At 42.3% G+C, this 21,792-nt stretch overlaps 1 protein-coding gene across 5 annotated transcripts in view; it reads right to left on the bottom strand.

Moving 5' to 3' along the window:
• The window catches only part of nhsl3 (NHS like 3), a 40,898-nt gene extending 19,106 nt beyond the window's left edge, over window positions 1-21,792 (bottom strand). For 2 of the 5 annotated variants that reach the window (XM_030740770.1, XM_030740776.1), the window contains exons 1-2: window positions 21,666-21,778; window positions 20,693-21,154 (exon numbers count right to left, since the gene is read on the bottom strand). In XM_030740770.1, coding sequence (XP_030596630.1) covers window positions 20,693-20,924 — 232 coding nt within the window. In that variant the 5' untranslated portion in view covers window positions 20,925-21,154; window positions 21,666-21,778. Of the gene's footprint in view, window positions 1-8,573; window positions 9,027-20,692; window positions 21,283-21,665 lie in introns of those variants that run through there. The other 3 variants (XM_030740772.1, XM_030740771.1, XM_030740773.1) reach the window with 3 other exon arrangements.

The following is a 21,792-nucleotide window of genomic DNA, read 5'->3' as shown; positions in this document are numbered from 1 at the left end:
GCTGTGAGCCTTCATTAAAGTCGTAGAAACACTCTCTATTGCTCGTCACTCTTCCTCGGTGAAATCCCATTATGCACGGCCGATGAGCTAAGCCTCTCTTTCGTAAACAAGTCAAAACCACTCTGACTGAATCGGTCTGAAAACACTTTTAAAAGTGTGTGAAAAGGCGGCAGCATGTTTGAGTAAACCCGCTGCCAAATGTTGAAGTAGAAAAAGAAGCAGAGGCTGGCACTGACTTGGCACCTTCTGCTTGGCATCAGTGGCTTCCTAGTATACTGCACGAATGCAGTATACTTTTTTTTGTAATGGGTGGGGACCAGATAGGGACAGAAAAGGGAAATCAGAAAATTTGATCAAAAAAATGAAGACTGAATTAGTTGTAAATTAAAAAAATGCAACTGTTAGCATCCATCCTGCCTTCATAAATATGGATGAGGAGATGTTGCTCCCACAAGAACCACAAGATTCAAATATGAAGTAATAATGCTAACAAAACCACAAATCATTCTTATTAATTTTACTCAGTGATGGAAGTAAAGAACAAAATCTCACACATCTGTTGTTTTAACTTCACCTTTGCAAAGTTGAAGGAGTTCAGGAATGGTGCCCAAAAATCCATGCGCATTATCAAAATGTGTGACATGAAATTGTTATATTTACAATAATGCACTGAGCAGAACAACCCCTTTTTTCCCCCAGAAAAGATGGGTCAGTAAAAACAACAAGAAAAGAGCTGATGCTCATTACAAACCTTCAGACAAAAAAGAAGTTCAGAGTTAAATAAAAGAGATTCAGGAGAAGTTAAAGTAAGTAAGATTTTAAAGAAACAACAAGCTGGGTTAAAAAAACAAAACAAAAACAAAACAAGTTTGTTAATAAAGTGTAAAAAAAAGTTGAAATTTTGAATTTTAAAACAAAGCTGAGTGACAGTGAAGTTTTACAAAGGAAAAGAGATCTCTTTGAATATGTGATTATGTATGATGTATGAAACTCAAAATTCCTACACTGTGTGTGGCACTCAAACACAAAAAATGCTCCATAGTTGAATGTTTGACCCTGTTGTTTTAAAGTACCATAAACTGTTTGTCCTAAAATTCCTGTATATGTGATGCAGCATGGGAAAAGCCGACCAAAGACGCAGACCTAGAATCACAGCAGGCCACAAAAACAGCTAAGCAATGACACATTAAAAAACAACCGGACTTTCCAAAATTCCCCATGTTTTTATGTCAAATTCACTGTCTGCAAATATCGCTCACAACTGTGTCTGAAAAATGTCGTTTATTGAACAATTTCTGATGCATAAAATAAACAAACAGCACACTTTTGCCCCAAATCCTCATCTAGCAAACAGCAAATCCCGCTCAGTGCAGCCTCACACACCTGGCCAATCAGCCAGAGAAATTTGCCCCTTTCAGTGATGCTGGTGACTTTTCCATCTTTGGCCTGCGATGATAAAGCTGTGTGATAACAGGTTCTTGTAAATGTAGTTTTATCATAAGTTCAATCATTTTTTCCTTTTTGCTACAAATGAGTATTTATCACATGAAACAAGAAGTTTTGAAATTTTAGGAAACAAAAAGTAAAAAATGAAAAATTTGGACCTGGCTTTCACGTGCTTTCTCGTATGTGTGCAACATATGGCAGCATTTTCATTATCAGGTTTTTTTTTCATCCTGAATTGGGTGAAGCAGAAGGAATCAAACTAGAATAACTGGAAATTTTTACTGTGGTTCTGCTGAAATTTTGCTAAATCTTTCCTGATGCTTTCGCAGGTTTCTGTGTTAGTCCTCTGACCCTGGACAGAACATATATCTGCAGTAATTCTAGCAGCTTACAAACTAGATTTATTTATCTGCACAAGAAAAATCTACGTGAAAGAGCCCCTTTCACAGATGATTAACTTGATTTAAAGCCAATTTAGTGACATTTAAAATTCATCTAGCAGCTTGGAAGGACCTGCTTTGATGAAACTGTCACAAGCTTTAAATTAAAGATTGGATGCAGTGATGTTGGAAAATGAAGCTTAATGAAAACCATAAAGATGAGTTTGTTCTTATTTCCAAATGGTGAGTTAAACCAGCCAGTTTAAAATCACATCTGAAGCAGAAGCACGGACCTCTGAATTGCAATGTCTCTCACACAAACACACAGATCTGCATTTGTTTGTGTGCATGCAGACGCTTCAAGTGGATTTATGTTTCAGTGCATGAACTCTTTCAACACTGGAGACAGAGTGATCACTCAGTTGCATTGAAGCTACACGAGATTTTAGCAAAAAGGTGACAACCAGTGTTACCTGATGGATTTTTACCCAGAACTGACAAAAATCCAGTGATGCAACTTGTCAGCGTTGCTTTTCCTCACACCTCCTCTGCGTAATTGAAAGCATTGCCCTTTCTCCAAATTAAAGCAGCGTCAGTTAATACATTTTGTTTTTTTCACCATTTGTTGTTGCAACAATTGCCGTTTTACACATTCAGCATTCACAAAGTGCAGCATAAGCATTTGTTTGATGTTGTGTGTTGGGCCATGTGAAACACGACACCGATGCTGAACACGTTTTTTTTTTAAAAAACAAAACAAAACAAAAACGAAACAACAACAAGCAAACAGCTAGATGCTGCCTCAGGAAGCTGTATTACTTGAAGTCAATTCTGCAGGTTAGACAATTATGAAAAAGCTAAAAGGGACCCTAAGAAGAGAAGAACTGCAGTGTCGAGTGAAAACTCTCTGTGGGTTTGTTGCCACAGGGACTCCTTAGACAACACAGGCCATTTTAGCTATTATTTATGCAGGACTGCAGACTATTGCAGCTTTAATTATGGAAAGGGTTGCAAAAGAACATGAATGTAATTAAGTGACACAACGGATCCAAAACAGCTGCCAGAAATTGTTCAAAAAGCAGAATTTGAGTGGAAATTTTGTCTCCTGTCCCCTTTTGGCAGTGATGGGTTTTGCATTGTTGATATTCCTTCTTTCAAATAACACAAGCATTATGAATCGTATAACTGTAATCAGAATTTCTTAAACATCAAGTGATTTTCTCTGCTACAAGCTCCACCGCATGCCTCGTTGCTCCAGCCTGTTGGTTTTGGCCACTACAGTTGCCCCCCTTTTCACTGCTGGTTGACATAAAATGACTCGCTGCTTGAGAACCAGTGCAAGAATGTCGCCACAAGACCAGATTTATAGCTGGTGATATATTTCAGATTTATGCTGGTGATGATAGCGTCATCAGCATCAGGAAGAGCATCACTTAGTTGGCAATGCCTTAAATGTGCCTCAACTTCATGTAAGACTTCGGGATGATCCTCCTCCTTAAAGCAGTGGTACTGGTCATTTGTGTAAGCTATTATTATAACCTATAGCTATGTTTTACAGAGAGCTAGCAGCTCTGAGAATAAGTTGGGGTTTTTTTTTTGCATGTAAGGCATTTGCTAACTGGCTGTAAATCAGTTAGCATGCCTGACTAAAAGTATTCTGGAAATGGCATTCAATGGCTAAAAAAATCCTTTGCAGCATCTATGGCCAGAAAAGGCAGACTAACCACAATTGTATGTTACAGAAACTGTCCCTTCCTCCAGGACAAGAAAGCAAAAGTTCCTACTGTTAAAGGGCATGAGAGGACAGGCTGAAGGAAGAAGGTAATGATCAGCTTTCATCACTTTGGTGACACTTTGGTACAACAAGTTAAAACGCAATGTTACAGGTGAAACGCTGAACTACTAAATCGGGCAGACACTAAAAGGCAGTAATACCCGTGAGAAAATCCTCAGTCCTCATAAGAAGGAGGAGAATAGTGGTGAAAAACAGGGCTTTTCAGTCTCTTCTATGGCCTAAACTGTACTGAAGTACAGACAAAAAGTTGTAGGTGGAGAAGAAAGAATGACAATATTGTTCTATTTCTCCCTGTCGTTTTGCTTCGTAAGGTGGGAAACACAGCTTCTAAGAGAGCAGGAAAGAAACTGACAGAAAGGGAATAAATGTGAACTATAAATATAACTCGATATGTTTCTGTGTGCACAACTTGGCTGCATGTAAAACAGAGGAGAGCACTGGGATACACACACACACACACACACACACACACACACACACACACACACACACACACACACACACACACACACACACACAGAAACATCAGCACAATGTAACAGATCAGTGCTGAAGATAAGATGGGGGATAGAGGAGGGATAGATAGCGGAGATGAAGAGTCATCTTGTCTTTATCCAACTGTGTGCTGCTAAGCTCCTCTGCAGGGAGTCCATGACTTTGACAGTGGTGCACAGTAAATGGGATCTTCAAAGGAGAACCAAGAAGAAAGCGTCTTAGCCCTGCTTACAGAAATCAAAAGGCTTAGGCAAGCCTTACCCGGCAGGATAATGGAATATGGAATATCACAAGACAGTTGTAATAAGAATGGGAGGGAAATGTACTGGCAGCTTTAGTCTCGAATTTATACAACGTGTTCTTCTCTTCTTCTGTCCCAATTATATGCCCTACCAGAGTAACCTTCTTTCAGTTCTCCCTCCCTAATTCTGTCATCTATGTTCCTTCACCTCTCTGTCCTTTCACATCCACAACGCCACATTCTTCTTCCCCTTTTCATAGTCAAGGGTAAATATCTGTCCTTTAGAATAGTAAGATAAATAGCTTGCCAACAATCCAAGGTTAAGAAGATAACCATGCAGAGCAGAGGAAGCAGAGAGGTGTAGAGGAACTAAAATTCAGAGGAGTGGTGTGGTTCAAGGATGTGCACTGATATTTCAAGTTTACAGTAATACTTTTTCCATGTGTCATGTGACACCTTATTCTAGTGAAGATGAACTCAGACTTCCCCATGATAAAAGCCAGCTGTGAGGTTCTCCCAGCACAGCGACCGTTATTAGAAAGTAATATGAAACATCTGCAAGCCGGTCAGCAGTCACTGTGTGTGTGTGTGTGTGTGTGTGTGTTCATGGTGACCTAACCTAATCCACTGTAGCCACTGCCCTAGAGCTGACATCAGTGGATGTGCCATAAATCTGCTAAAATGCAGTAAATGCATTTTTGACTGGCACTGTCTATCTATCTATGTGTAAATATGAGTGTGAATGTCGTCTGTCTGTGTTAGCCCTGCGACATGTACAGGGTGTACCCTGCCTCTCGCCCCATGACAGCTGGTATAGGGTCCAGCCGTCCCTGCAACCCTGAACAGGATAAGCGGAAGATATATATTCTTTAGCTCCTTGTACTTCTCTATTTTCTTGTGCTCCTTCTTTCTCTGATGCTGCTGTCCATTGGGATTGTTAAGTCTATCAGAACTGCAGTTAGCCACTTGGTTGTGCCTCTCTTTGTATGCTGTCCCAACATACATCTTATATCCTGCTACTATGTGCTGGACTATCTGAACTAACCTTTGCATACCCTCCATTTTGGGTCCTTTCTTACCTTCTGAAGTATTTGGGTCTGGTTGACCTTCTTGCATTTTATTATGGTTCCCACTGGCCTGTGGGATACCCAGGTACTTGTAGGTGTCCTGTCAGCTATTCTGCCTTCTGGCAACTCCACCCCATCAATCCAGATCACCTTCCCTTTCTTTGCAACCATTCGGCCACACTTATCCAGTCTGAATGACATCGCGATGTCCTCACTGTAGATCCTGGTGAGGTTCATCAGTGAGTCGATGTCTCACTCACTACTGGCATACAGCTTGATGTCACCCATGTACAGGCTGATGGTCACTCCACTCCTGAATCTATATCTCGTCTTAGTGATGAGCTGGCTTAGGGGGTTGCTTTTTTGCATATTGTCACATTTACATGTTTCAGATGATCAAACAAATTTAAAGATGAACAAAGATAACCCAAGTAAATACAAAATGCAGTTTGTAAACCTTTCCAGACTGACATGTCAGTGACTTTGTTTCTCGGGTGTAGATTGCAGCATGATGTGGTTCTTTTTGAGATCTTTTAGCCTGTTTCACTTTGTCAGGTAGGTTCTGTTTAAGCAATTTCTTGATTCAACAAGTCTGCCAGTAATCAGGCCATGGGTGTGGCTAGTGAAATTGAACTCAGCTTGGGCAGTTACTTTTTCATATAGGGCAAAGTAGGTTTGGATAGCTTTTCCCCTTGATAAATGGAATAATTTAATCATTAAAAACCACATTTTGTATTTATTTGGGTTGATGTTGTCTAACACTAAACTTTGTTTGATGATCTGAAACATTTAAGTATGACAAATATGCAAAGAGCTGAGAAATCAGGAAGGGGAAAAATACTTTTTCACCACACTGTAATATATACCTGGATTGATTATATCGTGTGGTCAGAAATGTTTAACAAAGTTTGACCAGCCTTTGGAAAGCATCCCACATTCCAGTGAATGACCTTGATCAAAAATACAGAGCAAATCAGGCAGCCTAGGTGTGACATCCAGTCGTTCCTCAGTCTGTCAGGTGCTAAAGGCCCAGATATAAACCTCTCAGGTGTTAGATGAATGCAAGGCAGGACTCTGGTTTGGAATGTACTCAGAACCACAGAGCTGAAACACAGTTGATTGAGTTCATTTTCCATGTGTTTCCCTTCAACACCTACAACACAGAGCCTAACAATACGTGATACAATACTCTCCTTCCCCTTCTTTCTTGCTAAACTGGGTTTTTGTTGCCTCTTTGTGTTGCAAAGGGTAGCTGCAATCACCTCAGAAGTCTCAGTTTGACTTGAAAATTGCGGGTTTGTGTGTCGGATGAGTGGCCATGCATAAGGAAATCGGCTGGAATGTAGGAATGCATTCACAATGTTTCTGAATAAACCCTTCATGAATGAGGCGGCAAACACAGGAGAACAGAAGACGATAGCCAAACACACACACGCCCACAAAGACACTGGCCACCCTGAGAGAAGATATGTATGCAGGCACACACAGTAAACCACACGGTTTGTTCAAATTTCTCAACACAACAAGCATGAAGACACTTTGTTGCATGTGTTTGTTGAGATTGAGACGTCTACAAGACTGTGAGCCGACTGCCTTCGTAAAGTGTTTTGTTTCTGAACTTCCAAGGTCTTGTCACTGACGATTTAATCTCTCCATAATAAAAAAATAAAACCAAAACTTACTCGGAAACTACAGTGTGATAACATTAAGAACTGGACTAAAACAAGCAAACCCTGTCTGGAAACAAACAGGAACAAAACAAAAATAAATATAAAAACCAATGAAAAATACAAAAACTGCAATAATTACATTTTTTTGAGTTCTTGTTTGCTCAGCTGATGCATAACAGACATACAGGTCTGTTATACATGTCACAGACCAGTTTCAGCCATACTGGTGAAATATAAAACATGCTGATATGAATTTATTTGTTTTTTCATTCATCATTTAGCTAAATACAGGATTCGATATACTGTTTAATTTTCTTCAAAGGAAAAATCTGTTGTTACTGCTGGTTGCTGAGTGTTGGTCAAATTTCATGTCTACAGCAAGCGGCAACCTCAGAGACGGGAAAAATGAAGCCACTGCTGAAGTGCAGTTCCTCACTGGCCACTGGAGGCGGGCTCCAGGAGCGGCTCAGTCCCCATAGACTCCCATGATTAAAACACAAAACACTAAAAATACCAAAAAGAAACATTTTTACAGACTGAAAAAATAAATAAACATGTTGGTGACCAAAATGCTTCAAAATGTCGAGTCCAGACACTAATGCGTGATGTCACAGGGACTATGTCCACTTTTCTGTGCAGTCTATGAATGAGACCCAGGCTGTAAACTGATTTGAGTGTATATTTGTAATCTAACAACCCTGGCTCTAAGATGTTCTCAGCTCAAATAAAGAGACCGAGAAGCAGACAGGCTAAAATGATCAGATTTTATCAGTCACCATTACAAAAAGTGGAATAAAGATAGCACAGTTTCAGGGAAAAAAAAAAAAAAAGCATGAAACAAAAAACAGCTCCTGAGAAAAAAGATTATGTCATGGCACCCTTGTGGAAAAACAAATCTCAGTGGCAGAGCACTATCTGTCTATCTGCTTGTGTCAGGGCTGAACCTGTTTGTCGGGTGTTTTTTGTTTCCTCTTTCTTTTTGTTGCTTCAGGGACAGTTAATAGAGACAACGATCAGTGTGGGACAGGCTAAGCTCTATTTTCCACTGCAGGTATAGTGGTCAGATGGAGTCATAAAATAATCCCCACTCTTAGCCACAGACCCACACAAACAACCACACACTGAGGGTTTAAGATGGATGGAAGGGTGGGGTAAAAGAGCAGAAAAAAGGTGAAGTCAGTGTTAAAATAAAACACCCTGTTAACTTAATCATCTGTCAGCAGGAAAAGGAAATGACCAGAACAAAAATACACAACTTTACCAAAACACACAACCCTCCTGTGCACACTTGTGCAATAAAAAGGAACCCTTGAAGCTTACTAAGGTAAAGTCAGCATGGGAATATTCACCCTGCACATAAAAAGCTTACTGTAGGCACACAACCTCACAGGGGGTATACACAACTACAAGCCAGCTTCAGCTCTTCTCAAACTCCTCCAGTTCTACAAACAACAATAATCGCATAACAACAAATCTTACCTGTTGTAGTTTTGTCTGGATGTCCAAACAGTGAGAAGCCTTTAGGTTTTTCCCTATTGGGACTCAGGTACAAGGATGGAGAGGAAGGTGAGTTTTTTTCTATCTGGACCTTCTTCTTCTTCTTCTGGATGCTGTTCCCCATTTTTGGGGGGCAGTCCTCTGGCCCCTAGAGTGGGTCTACCATGTTTTCCTCCTGTGACATTACATCTGTACCCTTATTCTTAAATCCCTTGCTCTCCAGCACGAGCACACTCTCTGAGTCAAAATCAATAAAGCTCTCCTGAATCACTGTGGTCAAATCATTCCTGCTGATTCAGTCCTGCTGACACATGCACATATACACCCAGAGACACACACCTCAGTGTAGAGTATCTCTGCTAAAGACCCACTGACACCATTCCTGTACGACAAACAAGCTCCATAAATCATAAATGTCCACTTGCATCAGTCCCGTTCTCCACTGCTAGTCAAGCACATCCAGCTACTGAAGGCACATTCAGCACTGACAAGCTCCAGTTTGTGGGTGTGTACGTGAAATCGTGTGTGCGTAAGTGCCCCTCCCACTCTGCCTCTGTGATCGCTGTGCTCCCAAGCAGAGGATTCACACAGCACCACGTAGACTTATTTCCAACATTTCGAACCTCACACACAAACAGAAACCAAAAGCTGCTGACAAGAAGGGTGGTCTGTGGTTTTTATGCTTGGGAATGAGTAACAAAAATATGTAATAAACACTGCGATAAAGGAAAGAGCGCAGACTTAGAACAGCATATGGATACTTAATAATTCAGCTGATCTTGACAGGTGCAGATATTCTGTCTGGCACCCTTTGAAATTCCCCTTTATCCCACACACACAAAAGCAAAACGAATATAAAAACTATAGACCGGTCAGACAGATCAAAGCTTGCTTTGAGATGAGAGCACTCCAGCTATGCTTAGAGGAAATACAGATGCTGAGCCCGATGGATGAGTTACAGAAATAGAGTTGATGGGGAATTCTGGGGAAACTAAATCACTTGCGTTAAGTCCAATCTTTTCCTGCAACATCCTCTTCCTCATTCCCTGTGCTCTCTTTCCATCTGGCTCCTCCCATCTCCCTCTAACCCTAGAAATGAACACTGAATACAGTGATGATTTGGCAGGATATATGGTTCACAGTGATGATGTCATGACCTCTGTTGTCTCGGAATAGGGAGGACACCATTCCCAGAGCCTGTGGATCGATTTCAGTTGTTCGGAAGGAGGTCAAAGAGGGAGACATGTGGAAGGAAAGAGATGGTGATGACACCATCACCTTATAGTGTGATGCTCCTATCAGGTGAAAGTGAGATTCCTCAGAGGAATAAAATGGAGGAAGAGGAGGAAAGGAGACTGGTGGTGAAGACAAAATGAAACTACACGCTGCAAGAGAAAAAGCCCCCAATAAAAGAAAAAAGCAGATTTACTGCTTTATCAGGGGAGGGTAGCGTGGAAGGGGAGAGCTGCTGGGCAAAGAATTTACAATCCCTCGTTATTCTTCAAGAGGAGCAGGAAGACTTACTGGGAATTTCCAAATATGAAATATGAATGCTTACGCTATATGTGTGTTAGAATGTATCTGCAGACAGAGGAAGAGAAAGGAGAGGTGTGTGCACATGATATCACCAAGCTTCCTGTTGCACAGTGTAAAATGATCTTCACTAAAACACTCAGAAAGATGTGCTGCCTCCTAATGCATCCCGAACACAACCACACCCAGTGCATTTGCGCTGGTGGAGTACTCGGAGCTCCCTGTCTCATCCGTCATAAAAACTATGAGACTGCACTTAGGGTGTGCGTCTCTGTGTGTGCTGGATGCTCTGTAATATGCCTTCGCCTATGAGCTGCAAAACATAGTGGCAAACATGCCCTAGATACATTTCAATACGAGAGCGATGAAAGTATGTGTCAGAGTCGAGAGACAGTTGAGGATCTGACAGATGCAGGGAACTAAAAAACATGCAAAGGGGAGTCAAAATGCATTCATGTGTGCACGGGTGCATGTGTACATGTGTGTAATGACATCTGTGTAGAGGAATGCAGTTGTCCGGGAGACCATCACCAGTGTCTCAAGAAAGGACTCTTTCTCTAAATGTTTCTGTTTGTGTTTCTATTAGTGTGTGTGTGCATGATCTGACATGAATGGCACCACCAACAGAGCCCCTGTCAGTCAACATCTGTTTTAAAAAAAAGTTGCAAATTAAGAGTCGTGATATATTGTTCTGCTGTTATGACCTTCATGCTATCTCTTCACCTTGGTGCGAGTGTTTAGAGTGAAATCCTCACATTCAATAAATTTGCAAACATCAGCCCAGCACTTCCATCTTGTGGCAAGGATCTGCTATCACTATTTTAAACCCTGAGGACAAACAAAACCGGTGTTGCAAAGCATCTAGAGCCACACTCTGTCGTTAACATTCAGCTGTAGAGCTGCAGAACAGCAAAAGCAACAGCTTCAGGTATGAACCTGAAGTTCCCGTCTAAACTGGGCCATCTAGAAGGAAAGAAAACAGATGAGCGGTGCAGATGAGTCGGCGCCGAGGTTTTTCATATGATATCCTTTGCACATTGCTCAAGAGTTGTCCGACATAGTGGATGTGGTGCAATCACCAGTTGCTGGGGGGGAAAATGTGGTTTCCCCAACTGGTTGGCGGTGGTTTCTGCAGGTCTCTTGCTGTTGCTGGGAGAAATTGATTGCAAAAAACGTGCTGCACCAAAAGCCTCCTAGTGATTGCTTTGGTTGCCATGGTTGCCTGTAATTGTTCACGCTTGTCTGCAAACACTCGCTAACTTCTGGCCAAACAGTAGTAAAACTTTTAAAAGTGCGACACAAACCAGAAATGGAGACATAGACGTGCCTCAGAGCTGCACTTCATAAGGTGCAAGTTTTACTTTGAAAGCGACCCGTCTCCATTTCGGGTTTCACAACAGTTTGGAGAGTAGCTCAAATGATGACTGCAATAATATGCTAGCAAACAAAGCAATCACAAGAGATTTTTGCCAACTGGTTGAGAAATAACTCCCCAGGTCTATAGTCTTGTCCAAATATGGTCATGTCTAACGTCATGGTGGCCATTTAGAGCTCAGGGTGTCAGTTTATGTTTGAGATTTAACCTGCAAAAGGCAAAGAGTTTGGTTGAATGAAGAAAGAGTAGGTTCAATGAGAAAGAGCTGTATTCACTTCTCTGCCTACATTCCTGGGCATTTGGGCTGCTAATCTATTCTTTACATCACTTTTGTTTTCCCTACGCCATCAAAAATCAACTCTGTCATCATCACTCCGGTCCAATCATTTTCCTGCCTGCCTTCTGTGAGCCAATCAGCCTCCATTCTGTGCGCTTGAAATCTCAGGTCTCTTCTGTCATTCTGCCTTTTAGACTCACCAGCACTTCCTTCCTGTCTCCACCTCATCCTGGTCACCCAGTTTCCACCTGTTTCATCTCCACCCCCGCTAGTGTCTAGATTCCATTGTCACTCTGTTGTTGGGATTCTGCCGCTATGCAGCTTCATTGCCAACGACTGAATTCTAAATTAAAATTATTTTAAGCTCAGCTGTTTCAAAAAAAAAAGACGACGTATTGTCACAGCCTTGACGTCGGTGGTATCAGCAAGACACAAGAGTTTTAGGAGATTCATCTATGGTGTGAATTTGAACACCCTAGGCCACATCGTTCTCGAGTTATGGCCAACGTTAACATTTTTGTGGAACAGACGCTGTCGACGTCAAGGCCACGACAATAACTTTTTCTTCAAAACAGCTGAGCTAAAAATCTGAAATGAGTGTCAGTCTCAGTGACCTTGACCTCAAGGTAAAGGTCAGAGGTCAAGTTTTCTGAAAATCTTGTGAATGCGATAACTCAAGGATGATCTCACCTAAGATGTTCAAATTCACACCATAGATGCGTATTGTTAAAGTCAGACCCATCAAACTTCACACACTTGTTCACTAACTTTACTATAACAGCACTTTGACTTTGACCTCCGCCCCGCCCCCGTCACACCGTTATGAACCCAAAACAGCCGAGTGCTAGCCCCCGCTCAGCAGTGCTCTTGTTATTAACTAGTTGGTGAAGCAACAGTTCCAGACAATTAAAACTTGGTTATTTGGTCTAATTCTTTCGGTCACTACCCAAAGCTCGTGACCATAGGTGAGGGTAGGAACGTAGATCGACCGGTAAATCGAGAGCTTCGCTTTTACGCTAAGCTCCCTCTTCACCACGACGGACTGGTGCAGCGTCTGCATCACTGCAGAAGCAGCCCCAATCCGCCTGTCGATCTCCCGTTCCCTTCTCCCATCACTCGTGAACAAGACCCCGAGATACTTAAACTCCTCCACTTGAGGCAAGAACTCGTTCCTGAGCCGGAGATGGCACTCCACCCTTTTCCGGCTGAGGACCATGGCCTCAGACTTAGAGGTGCTGATTCTCATGCCAGCCGCTTCACACTCGTTTGCGAGCTTTGGGTAGTGACCGAAAGAATAAGATCGCGAATACAAGCGGCAGAAATGAGTTTCCTTCGAAGGGTGGCTGGCCTCTCCCTTAGAGATAAGGTGAGGAGTGTGGCCATCCGGGAGGGGCTCAGAGTAGAGCCGCTGCTCCTCCACATCGAAAGGAGCCAGTTGAGGTGGCTCGGGCATCTGATTAGGATGCCTCCTGGCCGCCTCCTGGGTGAGGTGTTCCGGGCATGTCCCACCGGGAAGAGGCCCCGTGGTAGACCCAGGACACGCTGGAGAGATTATGTATCTCGGCTGGCCTGGGAACGCCTTGGGATCCCTCCGGATGAGCTGGAGGAGGTGGCTGGGGAGAGGGAAGCCTGGGCTTCTCTGCTTAGGCTTCTGCCCCCGCGACCCGGCCCCGGATAAGCGGAAGAAAATGGATGGATGGATATTTGGTCTAATTATCAAATACCACAAGAGGTTAATATTCAGCCTTTTAAGGCCAGCTGGGTGCTATTTCACATCCACTAGAGGTATGAGTGGAGTGATTATACTGGCAGTTGGCACACGTTTGCTTCAAATCATCTTTAATGAAAGGAAAAGAAATGAAATTCACCAATTTTGATAATTAATTCAAACTGAAATTTTAACTTTTAACAGCTTTTGCATATTTGCTTAAGTTAAAACTTACCCCCACCTCCCCACCCCTCACAACCCTGAATTGAAAAAGCAGAAGAAAATGGATGCGTGGATCCCTTATTGCGTACTTTGGTGGGAGATATTAAGTGCACATCAGGCTGACACAGAAACATCTTGGAAGCAGGCCTTTGTAAATTGTTTGAGAAAGGGCTGGCAGTTTCAAAAGAAATACTTAACAGGTGGTTTCATAAACTGTATATAAAGCTCTACCACAGGCTAACTCCAACCGATCAGATCAACAAAGCAGAGTGTTCAGTTTGGCAAAAACAATTCACACTATGAAAGTCAACAGGCAGCCAGTGTAGTGAGCTATGTAGCATGTCTGTAGCCAATTCTTGCCCATTTTGCAAGGAAAAAGTCACTATCAAAAAGAATTGACAGGGGAGTGGATAAACCATGATTTACATGGCCATATCTGTGACCATATGCAGGTAACTCCCCACAGGAAAAGTCCAAACCAACTGTCATCAAGTACAAGTGCTGATGTGGGATGACATAATCTGACACCCCTCCCAAAGGTCCTAAGAAAAATCTGCAGCCTGTTAAATATCTAAACTTGAGCTGTAAGAGGCAGGCCAGATGGTCAGTCGTGCTCTGGCACAGCAGCTCAGACTGGAAACAAACAAAGTGACATTGGTTATTTTATTCCAAGGAGTTTTATCAAGTGCAAGTTACCAGAACTTTATGGTCCCTGCTTTACTGAATTTTTGAGTTGCTCTGTCATCGTCTTCTTCTCTTCAGAGAAATAAAACTGGGCAAAGATAGCATGCAGCTGGATCCTGTAAACAGCTTTCAACAGGTGTATCTATTACAACACATTACATAACAAGAACCACACACACACATATTTCTGTGAGTGAATCAGTCGTATTTCCCTGCATATACAGACTCCCACTCCCTTAGTCCCACAATGATGTCTTCCAGCTGCTTCCCCACCACATCAAACACACTCCATGTCTTATAAAACAACCATTACCTTTTATTCCATAAACATAACCACTGCCAAAATATCAGGTAATGATCACAAGCAATTATAGGAACCTCTTCCTACATACACACAAGCATATTGATGTGACTGGCATGGGATTTCACAATACATATTCATGCTCATGCATGAATCTCTAAAGAAATATGGAATATGCTTTACTATTCTTTCTAGGTCATTTTCCACTCTGCTGCATGTGACTCTATCACATGTCGTCACATTAAATGTGACCTGTGTTGACCGTGCACAGTGTTGCTCCCCACAATGTGGCTGCCTAGGAGACGTTTACCTCGGCGACGTTGCTTTAGGTCTGTGGTGATGGATGAGCTTCAGAGGTATCTGCTTACCCAGGTAAAATTTCCACGCTCATCAAAGTGTGTGTGTATTGGTGATGAATGATGTTTGCAGGGGACACAGTGGGGATGCATTAAACTTTCACACCGCTCCCTCACTTTGCCCAACACACACTGCCTTCATCCTGTCAAACTGCATTAAACTAGCCCTGAGTTGTGGCCTGTAATAAAGCTGAGGCTGTATACAATGTTTTCAATGTAATGAGACGTTTGCTCTTCTATTACCCTGCTAGGTCTGTAATCTATATTACAGTTTGTGAATCTACACACCCTGACTGTGTTCTGTGATGTGGCAGCCGAACACACACAGACAAACCCGTGCAGATAGGGTTAGTATAGAATGGATCCATTACAAACACGTTTACAAGGCCGCATGGAAAAAAAAAAAAGAAAAAAAACTCACACAGGGCTGAACACATGCAGAAAACAATGATCACACACACACACACACACACACACACACACACACACACACATACACACACACACACACACACACACACACACACACACATACACATGTGGAATCCCAGGGACTGTGCAAAATGACCTCACTGCACAAACAGCCAGCAGCCAAAGATGGGCTGTGCTGGACAAAGCAGGTAGTTGCAGGGGCTCTGCTCGCCCACAAGTGTGTGTGTGCATTTCTTTGTGGAGGTGATGTAATGAATGTTGGCGCCGCCCTAAGCCCAGCAATATGCCTCTGACACACAAACATAGAGATATCCTCTGATACAGGGCAGCACTCGGTCACACGCCCTCACACGCAGCTCTGCAGACGTTCGACTATAAACACATGCTGATCGCACAGTAACGAGCATTCAAGGCCAACACACCCACAGCTGTGCTGAAAAGGGTGTTAAGCAATCTGAGAAGCAATTCAAAGACAGAAATATGCTTTAATGAGTATGAAAAGAGACTGAAAAACCTGAGAGAAAGAGCGATGTGTGTGTCTGCGGGCGTGTGTGTCTGCGGGTGTGTGTGCGTGCGCTGAGATGTTCTTCTAATTAAAAAAGCATTGAGAGAGTGTTCACTAAGAGTCCTCTCAAGGCTGAATGGGTCATTGTGATTCGTTGTAATCTCTCCTCTACATCACATAACTCCGGGCCCAATCTGGCATCCAGGCTGCAACACACATGCTCACATGCACGCTAACAAACCCCGACACACACACACACACACACACACACACACACACACACACACACACACACACACACACACACACACACACACACACACACAATCCGCAGTGATACAAGACTCCCAGGAATTCAGCACATCAAAGAGTGTATTTTTTTTAAAGAAGAAGACGAAGAATGTCTGTAAAATATAGCCAGCAGTCGGTGCTCGACTGCATGATCTAAACCAGCCAGGCAAGGATGACGCAGCTAATGTAAACCAACAGAGATGTAAGCGTACCACACGTAACAAAGGTGTGCACAGATGATGCAAGGAAACATTCAGTTGCAGCAGATCAGGAAAGAAAAATGGAAACACTGTAATTTACAAGAACTCCAAATGTGTTAAGGGATTATGGGATTTTAACCAAATGTTTGTATGCAGTGGAGAGGCAATATGAGACTGGGTCCTTCAGTTCCTCCAGCGGCCACACAAGGCTGACTTCAAAAGAGTTATTTCCCATCAGCTCCCATGCTAACACATCCAATTTTACAGCACAAAAAAATATGTTTACAGCCTGGTACAAAAAACTGTTTTGATCTGTATACTTAATTTACCCCTTTGTGAAAACTGTGCTGTATTTTTTAATAAGTTGAGAGTTTAGATTTTATTAAGACTTGCCATAGTCACTCTGAGTGACAGGCAGCTGGATGGTCTGCTTATAGTAGTATGCTTCAAAATGGCGACCGACAAACCAACAGGGGACTCACAGTCCCTACATTCATGTTTTTTATACTGTCAGACTGCCCGATCTTGTATTTTTCAAGGCACTTTACACCGTTATAAAAATAATAATAATCATGTAACACATTACTGTACTAAATTCAGCAAATGCATTACAGTTACAATTATGTTGTTACTTGCATTACAAAGGTTCTTCAATTATCTGCAGGTTGGCCAGATAGAAAAAAAGCATCAATTCTTCCTGTGCACTTGCACTGATTTCAGTTCATTTGCACAGAGGAGACGAAGGATGGAATCTACAACTTTTTGAGGAGAGGAGATATGAAGACTAGTTTTATTTTTAGTGAACTAAAGGACAAAAACACGATGGTAAAGTGCAAACTACATCCAGGACAGAAACAACTGTATTACACTGTATGCACTTCATGCATTTATTACTTCTAAGCTGGAATATTGTAATTCATTATCATCAGGCTGTCCTAAAAGCTCCCTGAAAAGCCTTCAGCTGATCCAAAATGCTGCAGCTAGACTACTGACAGGGACTAGAAAGAGAGAGCAGATTTCTCCCATATTGGCTTCTCTTCATTGTCTCCCTGTTAAATCTAGAATAGAATTTAAAATTCTTCTTCTCACATACAAGGTCTTGAATAATCAGGCCCCATCTTATCTTAAAGACCTCACAGTAACATATCACCCCAATAGAGCACTTCACTCTCAGACTGCTGGCTTACCTGTGGTTCCTCAGATACTTAAGAGTAGAATGGGAGGCAGAGCCTTCAGCTTTCAGGCCGCTCTTCTGTGGAACCAGCTCACAGTTTGGATTTGGGAGACAGACACCCTCTCTATTTTTAAGATTAAGCTTAAAACTTTCCTTTTTGATAAAGCTTGTAGTTAGGGCTGGATCAGGTGACCCTGAACCCTCCCGTAGTTATGCTACAATAGGCATAGGCTGCTGGGGGGTTCCCATGATGCAGTCAGTGTTTCTTTTCATTCACCTCTTTTTCCTCTGTTTCCTTTTTTCTTTCCCACTGTCACCAAGTGCTGCTCATAGGAGGTCGTGTTGACTGTTGGGTTTTCTCTGTAATTATTGTAGGGTCTTTACCTTAAAATATAAAGAGCCTTGAGGCGACTGTTTGTTGTGATTTGGAGCTATATAAATAAAACTGAATTGAACTGAACACTGCTAACGCAGCATCTGCTCAGACAGCATGTTAAAACAAAGCTAGAGAAGAACCCAGAGTTGATGTTACAGTTGAGTGTATGTGGACCCCAGCCCAGCAGCCAGAGTCTGATCATCAGTGGGTAACAAAGGTAGTAAAGAGCAGTCAGGCTTGTAGCCTCCATTTCTACATGCAGCTGTTTCTACAGTGGAATCACAGTGACGATTACTGATTTTCAACTTTGCTTTGTGTTCAGACTTAAACACCCAAAGAAAGGCTGTATGCTTGTTCTCATTAGGATAGGGACGGCATTAATGTAAGCCAATGCGAGTAGACAAGGGCGGTATGAAAACGTATATGTGTGTACCCGCGTGTTTGTGTGCACTTTTCTTAGTAAAACCGATTCTTTGTTTCCTCAGGTTGAAAAAGTCGCCCAGCTGGTTCTGAAAGAATGAACTGCAGTGAAAGAAAAGTGAAGGTGTAATGCGCCAATTACTTACTGTTGGGAGACAAACTGCCAAGGAAAACAAAGCAGCTCAAGCTTAACAATGTGTTCATACACACACACACAAAATCACAGGTGAGACAGAAAGCACTAGCAGCTCATGCTTGTGAAACAGTGTGACTGTTTTTTTCTTAGAATGAGAAGGAAGTCCAGAGGCCTCAGGCCCTCTGTGCATGGTGAATGCATGTTAACGACAGTGTTTTGAGGATTAACAGAAAACAGGGAACTGTGTCCTGTCAGTGCTCCAATTTCTGCTTTTCGGATATCACAGATTTCTTTAAAATGAAACTCTCAGCTGATAGTAAACATGTCTGCAGCTGCATTAAGATCCCACTCTAGTCCATCTTAAGCAGCTCAAGTCAAAGAGAACACAGCTAGTGAACACAAAGCTACATGAATATGTGTGTCCATTTTCTGTTTGCAATCTGTTTCTTCTCATATTCACATCACTCCCTTTTTAGCCTTTATAATGGAAAAATCACGATGCCAAATACAGGGTTCCCACACATTCTTAGCATCAGCCTTTGACCACATCCTCTGCTCTGGAATTGTTAACACTACTACTAGTAAATCTTTGGTTTCAGATGGATTCACTGTCTCTTACCCATTCAGTATTCACAGTTCTCCATGGACCTGAGAAAATTACAGTGTAAGGAATCACAGAAGCCCCTTTTAGGCAGAATGGGCACAAAACCCACAAAGGAGGTGACCAAAAAAAGTTTCAAAGACTCTGAATGTGGGTTTCCAAGTGTTGCTACAGTAACACACACAAGTGCAATGACAGAAGAGAAAGGGATGGGTTTAGAGGTGGAACAAAAACAGGAAATGGGGACTGTGGATAATCTCCGTGCTGTTGAGCAAGCAAACAGGCAGTAAACAGAAGAGGGGATTAGACCCCGCAGTCAGACTTTGCTTGCGTCGGTTTTGCCAACTTCTAAATCTGCAGACTGATGTCCTGGTGATAACAAAATCTCTCTTAACTTTCCATCTTAATCTGAAAGTCAACATTCCTCAGAAACACATCACGACCGCAAAGTCTGTGATCATAACAGACAAAACAAGACAAAATTATACAGCGAAGTCACCAGACAAACCAAAAGTGGCATAAAGATGCTGATCCCTGTTTTTTTCCCCCTCAAGTCAGATAAATTCACAACAACAGTTATCTCTGCACAATTGAGATCATAAGGTAAAGAACTTACAGGGTATAGAGAGAACTGAGGGAAGGACATTTTCCATCATGTTTAACAATTTAAAAAGGTTTATTTAACACAGTTTTTTACATACACTAACCAAGTACTAACCAAGGGGTTTTCTATCTCAAACCAGCCAAAGACATTCAGAAAAAAAAAAAAAAAAAAAGCCCAATACTTCTAACATTTGTTCTAACACTCGCCTGGTTGAATGTTGGTCCTCTGTCTCCAAACATGAACTTCATCAGTCCTTGTAAGCTAAATCAGTCCAAGAAGCCTTTTTAGGAACAATAACATGGGTTGGTTCAAGCAGCCGATGTTACTAGCTTGTCAGTGTCAATGTGACAAGCTAGTAGCTGTCTCAGTTTTTGCTGGATTATTTGGACACAGTGAGGTTTTTGTTTTTGTATGTCTGGCTGTACGCAGCATGCTGCTATGACCCTAATGGCAAGCTGTAAAAGCTGCAGTCCCTGAAACCAAAACAACGAGCTGAAAGACGACAAAATGCTTCTGCAGAGTCTTCGTAGGTTTGTCACAACAAGCAACATCTTACAGTCTTTCGAGAGAAATATAAGCCGATCCATTGCTAATTCAAAACTGTTAGTTTGTGAATGCTAAATAATGAAAGCTAGAGTTTATTTTTAGATTATAAATACTTTTGACATTCAAGCTATTGATCCTCATGTAATGAACAATATATTTTTTAACTTGATTATTAATTAGATCTTATTAATGTCATTTTAAAATTATTTCAAGTCTTTACCCCCCCCCCCCCCCCCCCCCCCCCCCCCAAAAAAAGTAATTACCCATGACTTTGTGATTACTCTCTTGTCTTGCTGTGTCATTCTGCCTTGGCAACACCTAATCTAAAAAAGGCCAAGTTCAAAACGACTACCCACTCACCTTTTGGAGGGTCATGGTTCTGAAGTCCCACTTTGGCATCTATCACAGCGCTCCCGTTACGGTTCATTCCATTGCCAGTGTTCTTCCTCCGCCGGCTCCCCTTTAACCAGCTGAAAGCTCCTCCAAGGGAGCTTCCTGGCTTCCTCTGCCCACGCTGAGCCCTTGCCTCACGAGCCAAGATCTCAGTGATGTCCCTGGGCACCAGGTCACCTGTAGACCTCCTCCGGGACATCCTGGAGGTTGGTCCTGGAGGCTAAGACCCTGTATCTCCACCTGGATCAAGGTGCCTACTGTTTGTCACAGGATCTGGGAGCTCCCTGGTGTGTTGGGTTTGATGAACCCTTTTGTCCCTGTTAGGCCTCTCTTATGGTCCGTTTTTTTTTCTGCCTGTCACCACCTGGGACAACAATGAGATCAGCAGGATGAGAGAAAGAGGGCAAGAGAGAAAGATGTAAAAATAGGCTGGAAGTGAAAGTTAGAGGAGGAGGACAGAGTGGCATGAGAAATCAAGAACAGAGGAACAAAGGACAATATCTAGATTAAGTTGAAGAAGCCAGAGTCAGTCAGAATTGCAATGAAAATAAAACAGAAAAGAAGACAAAACAAGAACATCGGTGTACTAAGACCATTTGCACACTGTTCTCCTAAAATTTTCCTGTTACTCATACGCCCCCACTCTCCCTTTTCTGTTCTCTCATTTTTTTTGTGTATGTCACGGCCCTATGGGAGCTCCAGACCTCTGCAGCGTCTCAGTATGTGTGTGCATGCATGTGAGCCATGTGGTTCACATCAGCAGAGACGTGGGTCTGGGTGAGTTAGAGAAGAGAAAGAAGCTCAATACAATAAAACTAGCAATGAAAGATAAACCTTGAAAGTTAACTTCTTACCTCACAAAGACACACACGCGAAGAGCACACACAGATAAACACACACGTTGTCACATTAACAAACAATCTAGCGTTTGTAAACTTACACGGTGAGCGTGGTGTCCTCTCCTCTGCTCCACTCTTTTCTCTCAGCCTGAGAACAGCTTTACAGAGCGTGTTGTGTGTGTGTGTGTGTGTGTGTGTGTGTGTGTGTGTGTGTGTGTGTGTGTGTGT

The sequence above is a fragment of the Archocentrus centrarchus genome, chromosome 11 (assembly GCF_007364275.1).
Source record: "Archocentrus centrarchus isolate MPI-CPG fArcCen1 chromosome 11, fArcCen1, whole genome shotgun sequence".
NCBI classification, from domain to species: domain Eukaryota; kingdom Metazoa; phylum Chordata; class Actinopteri; order Cichliformes; family Cichlidae; genus Archocentrus; species Archocentrus centrarchus.
Note: the sequence above shows the minus strand (reverse complement) of the source record. Positions and strands in the feature narration are given on the sequence as shown.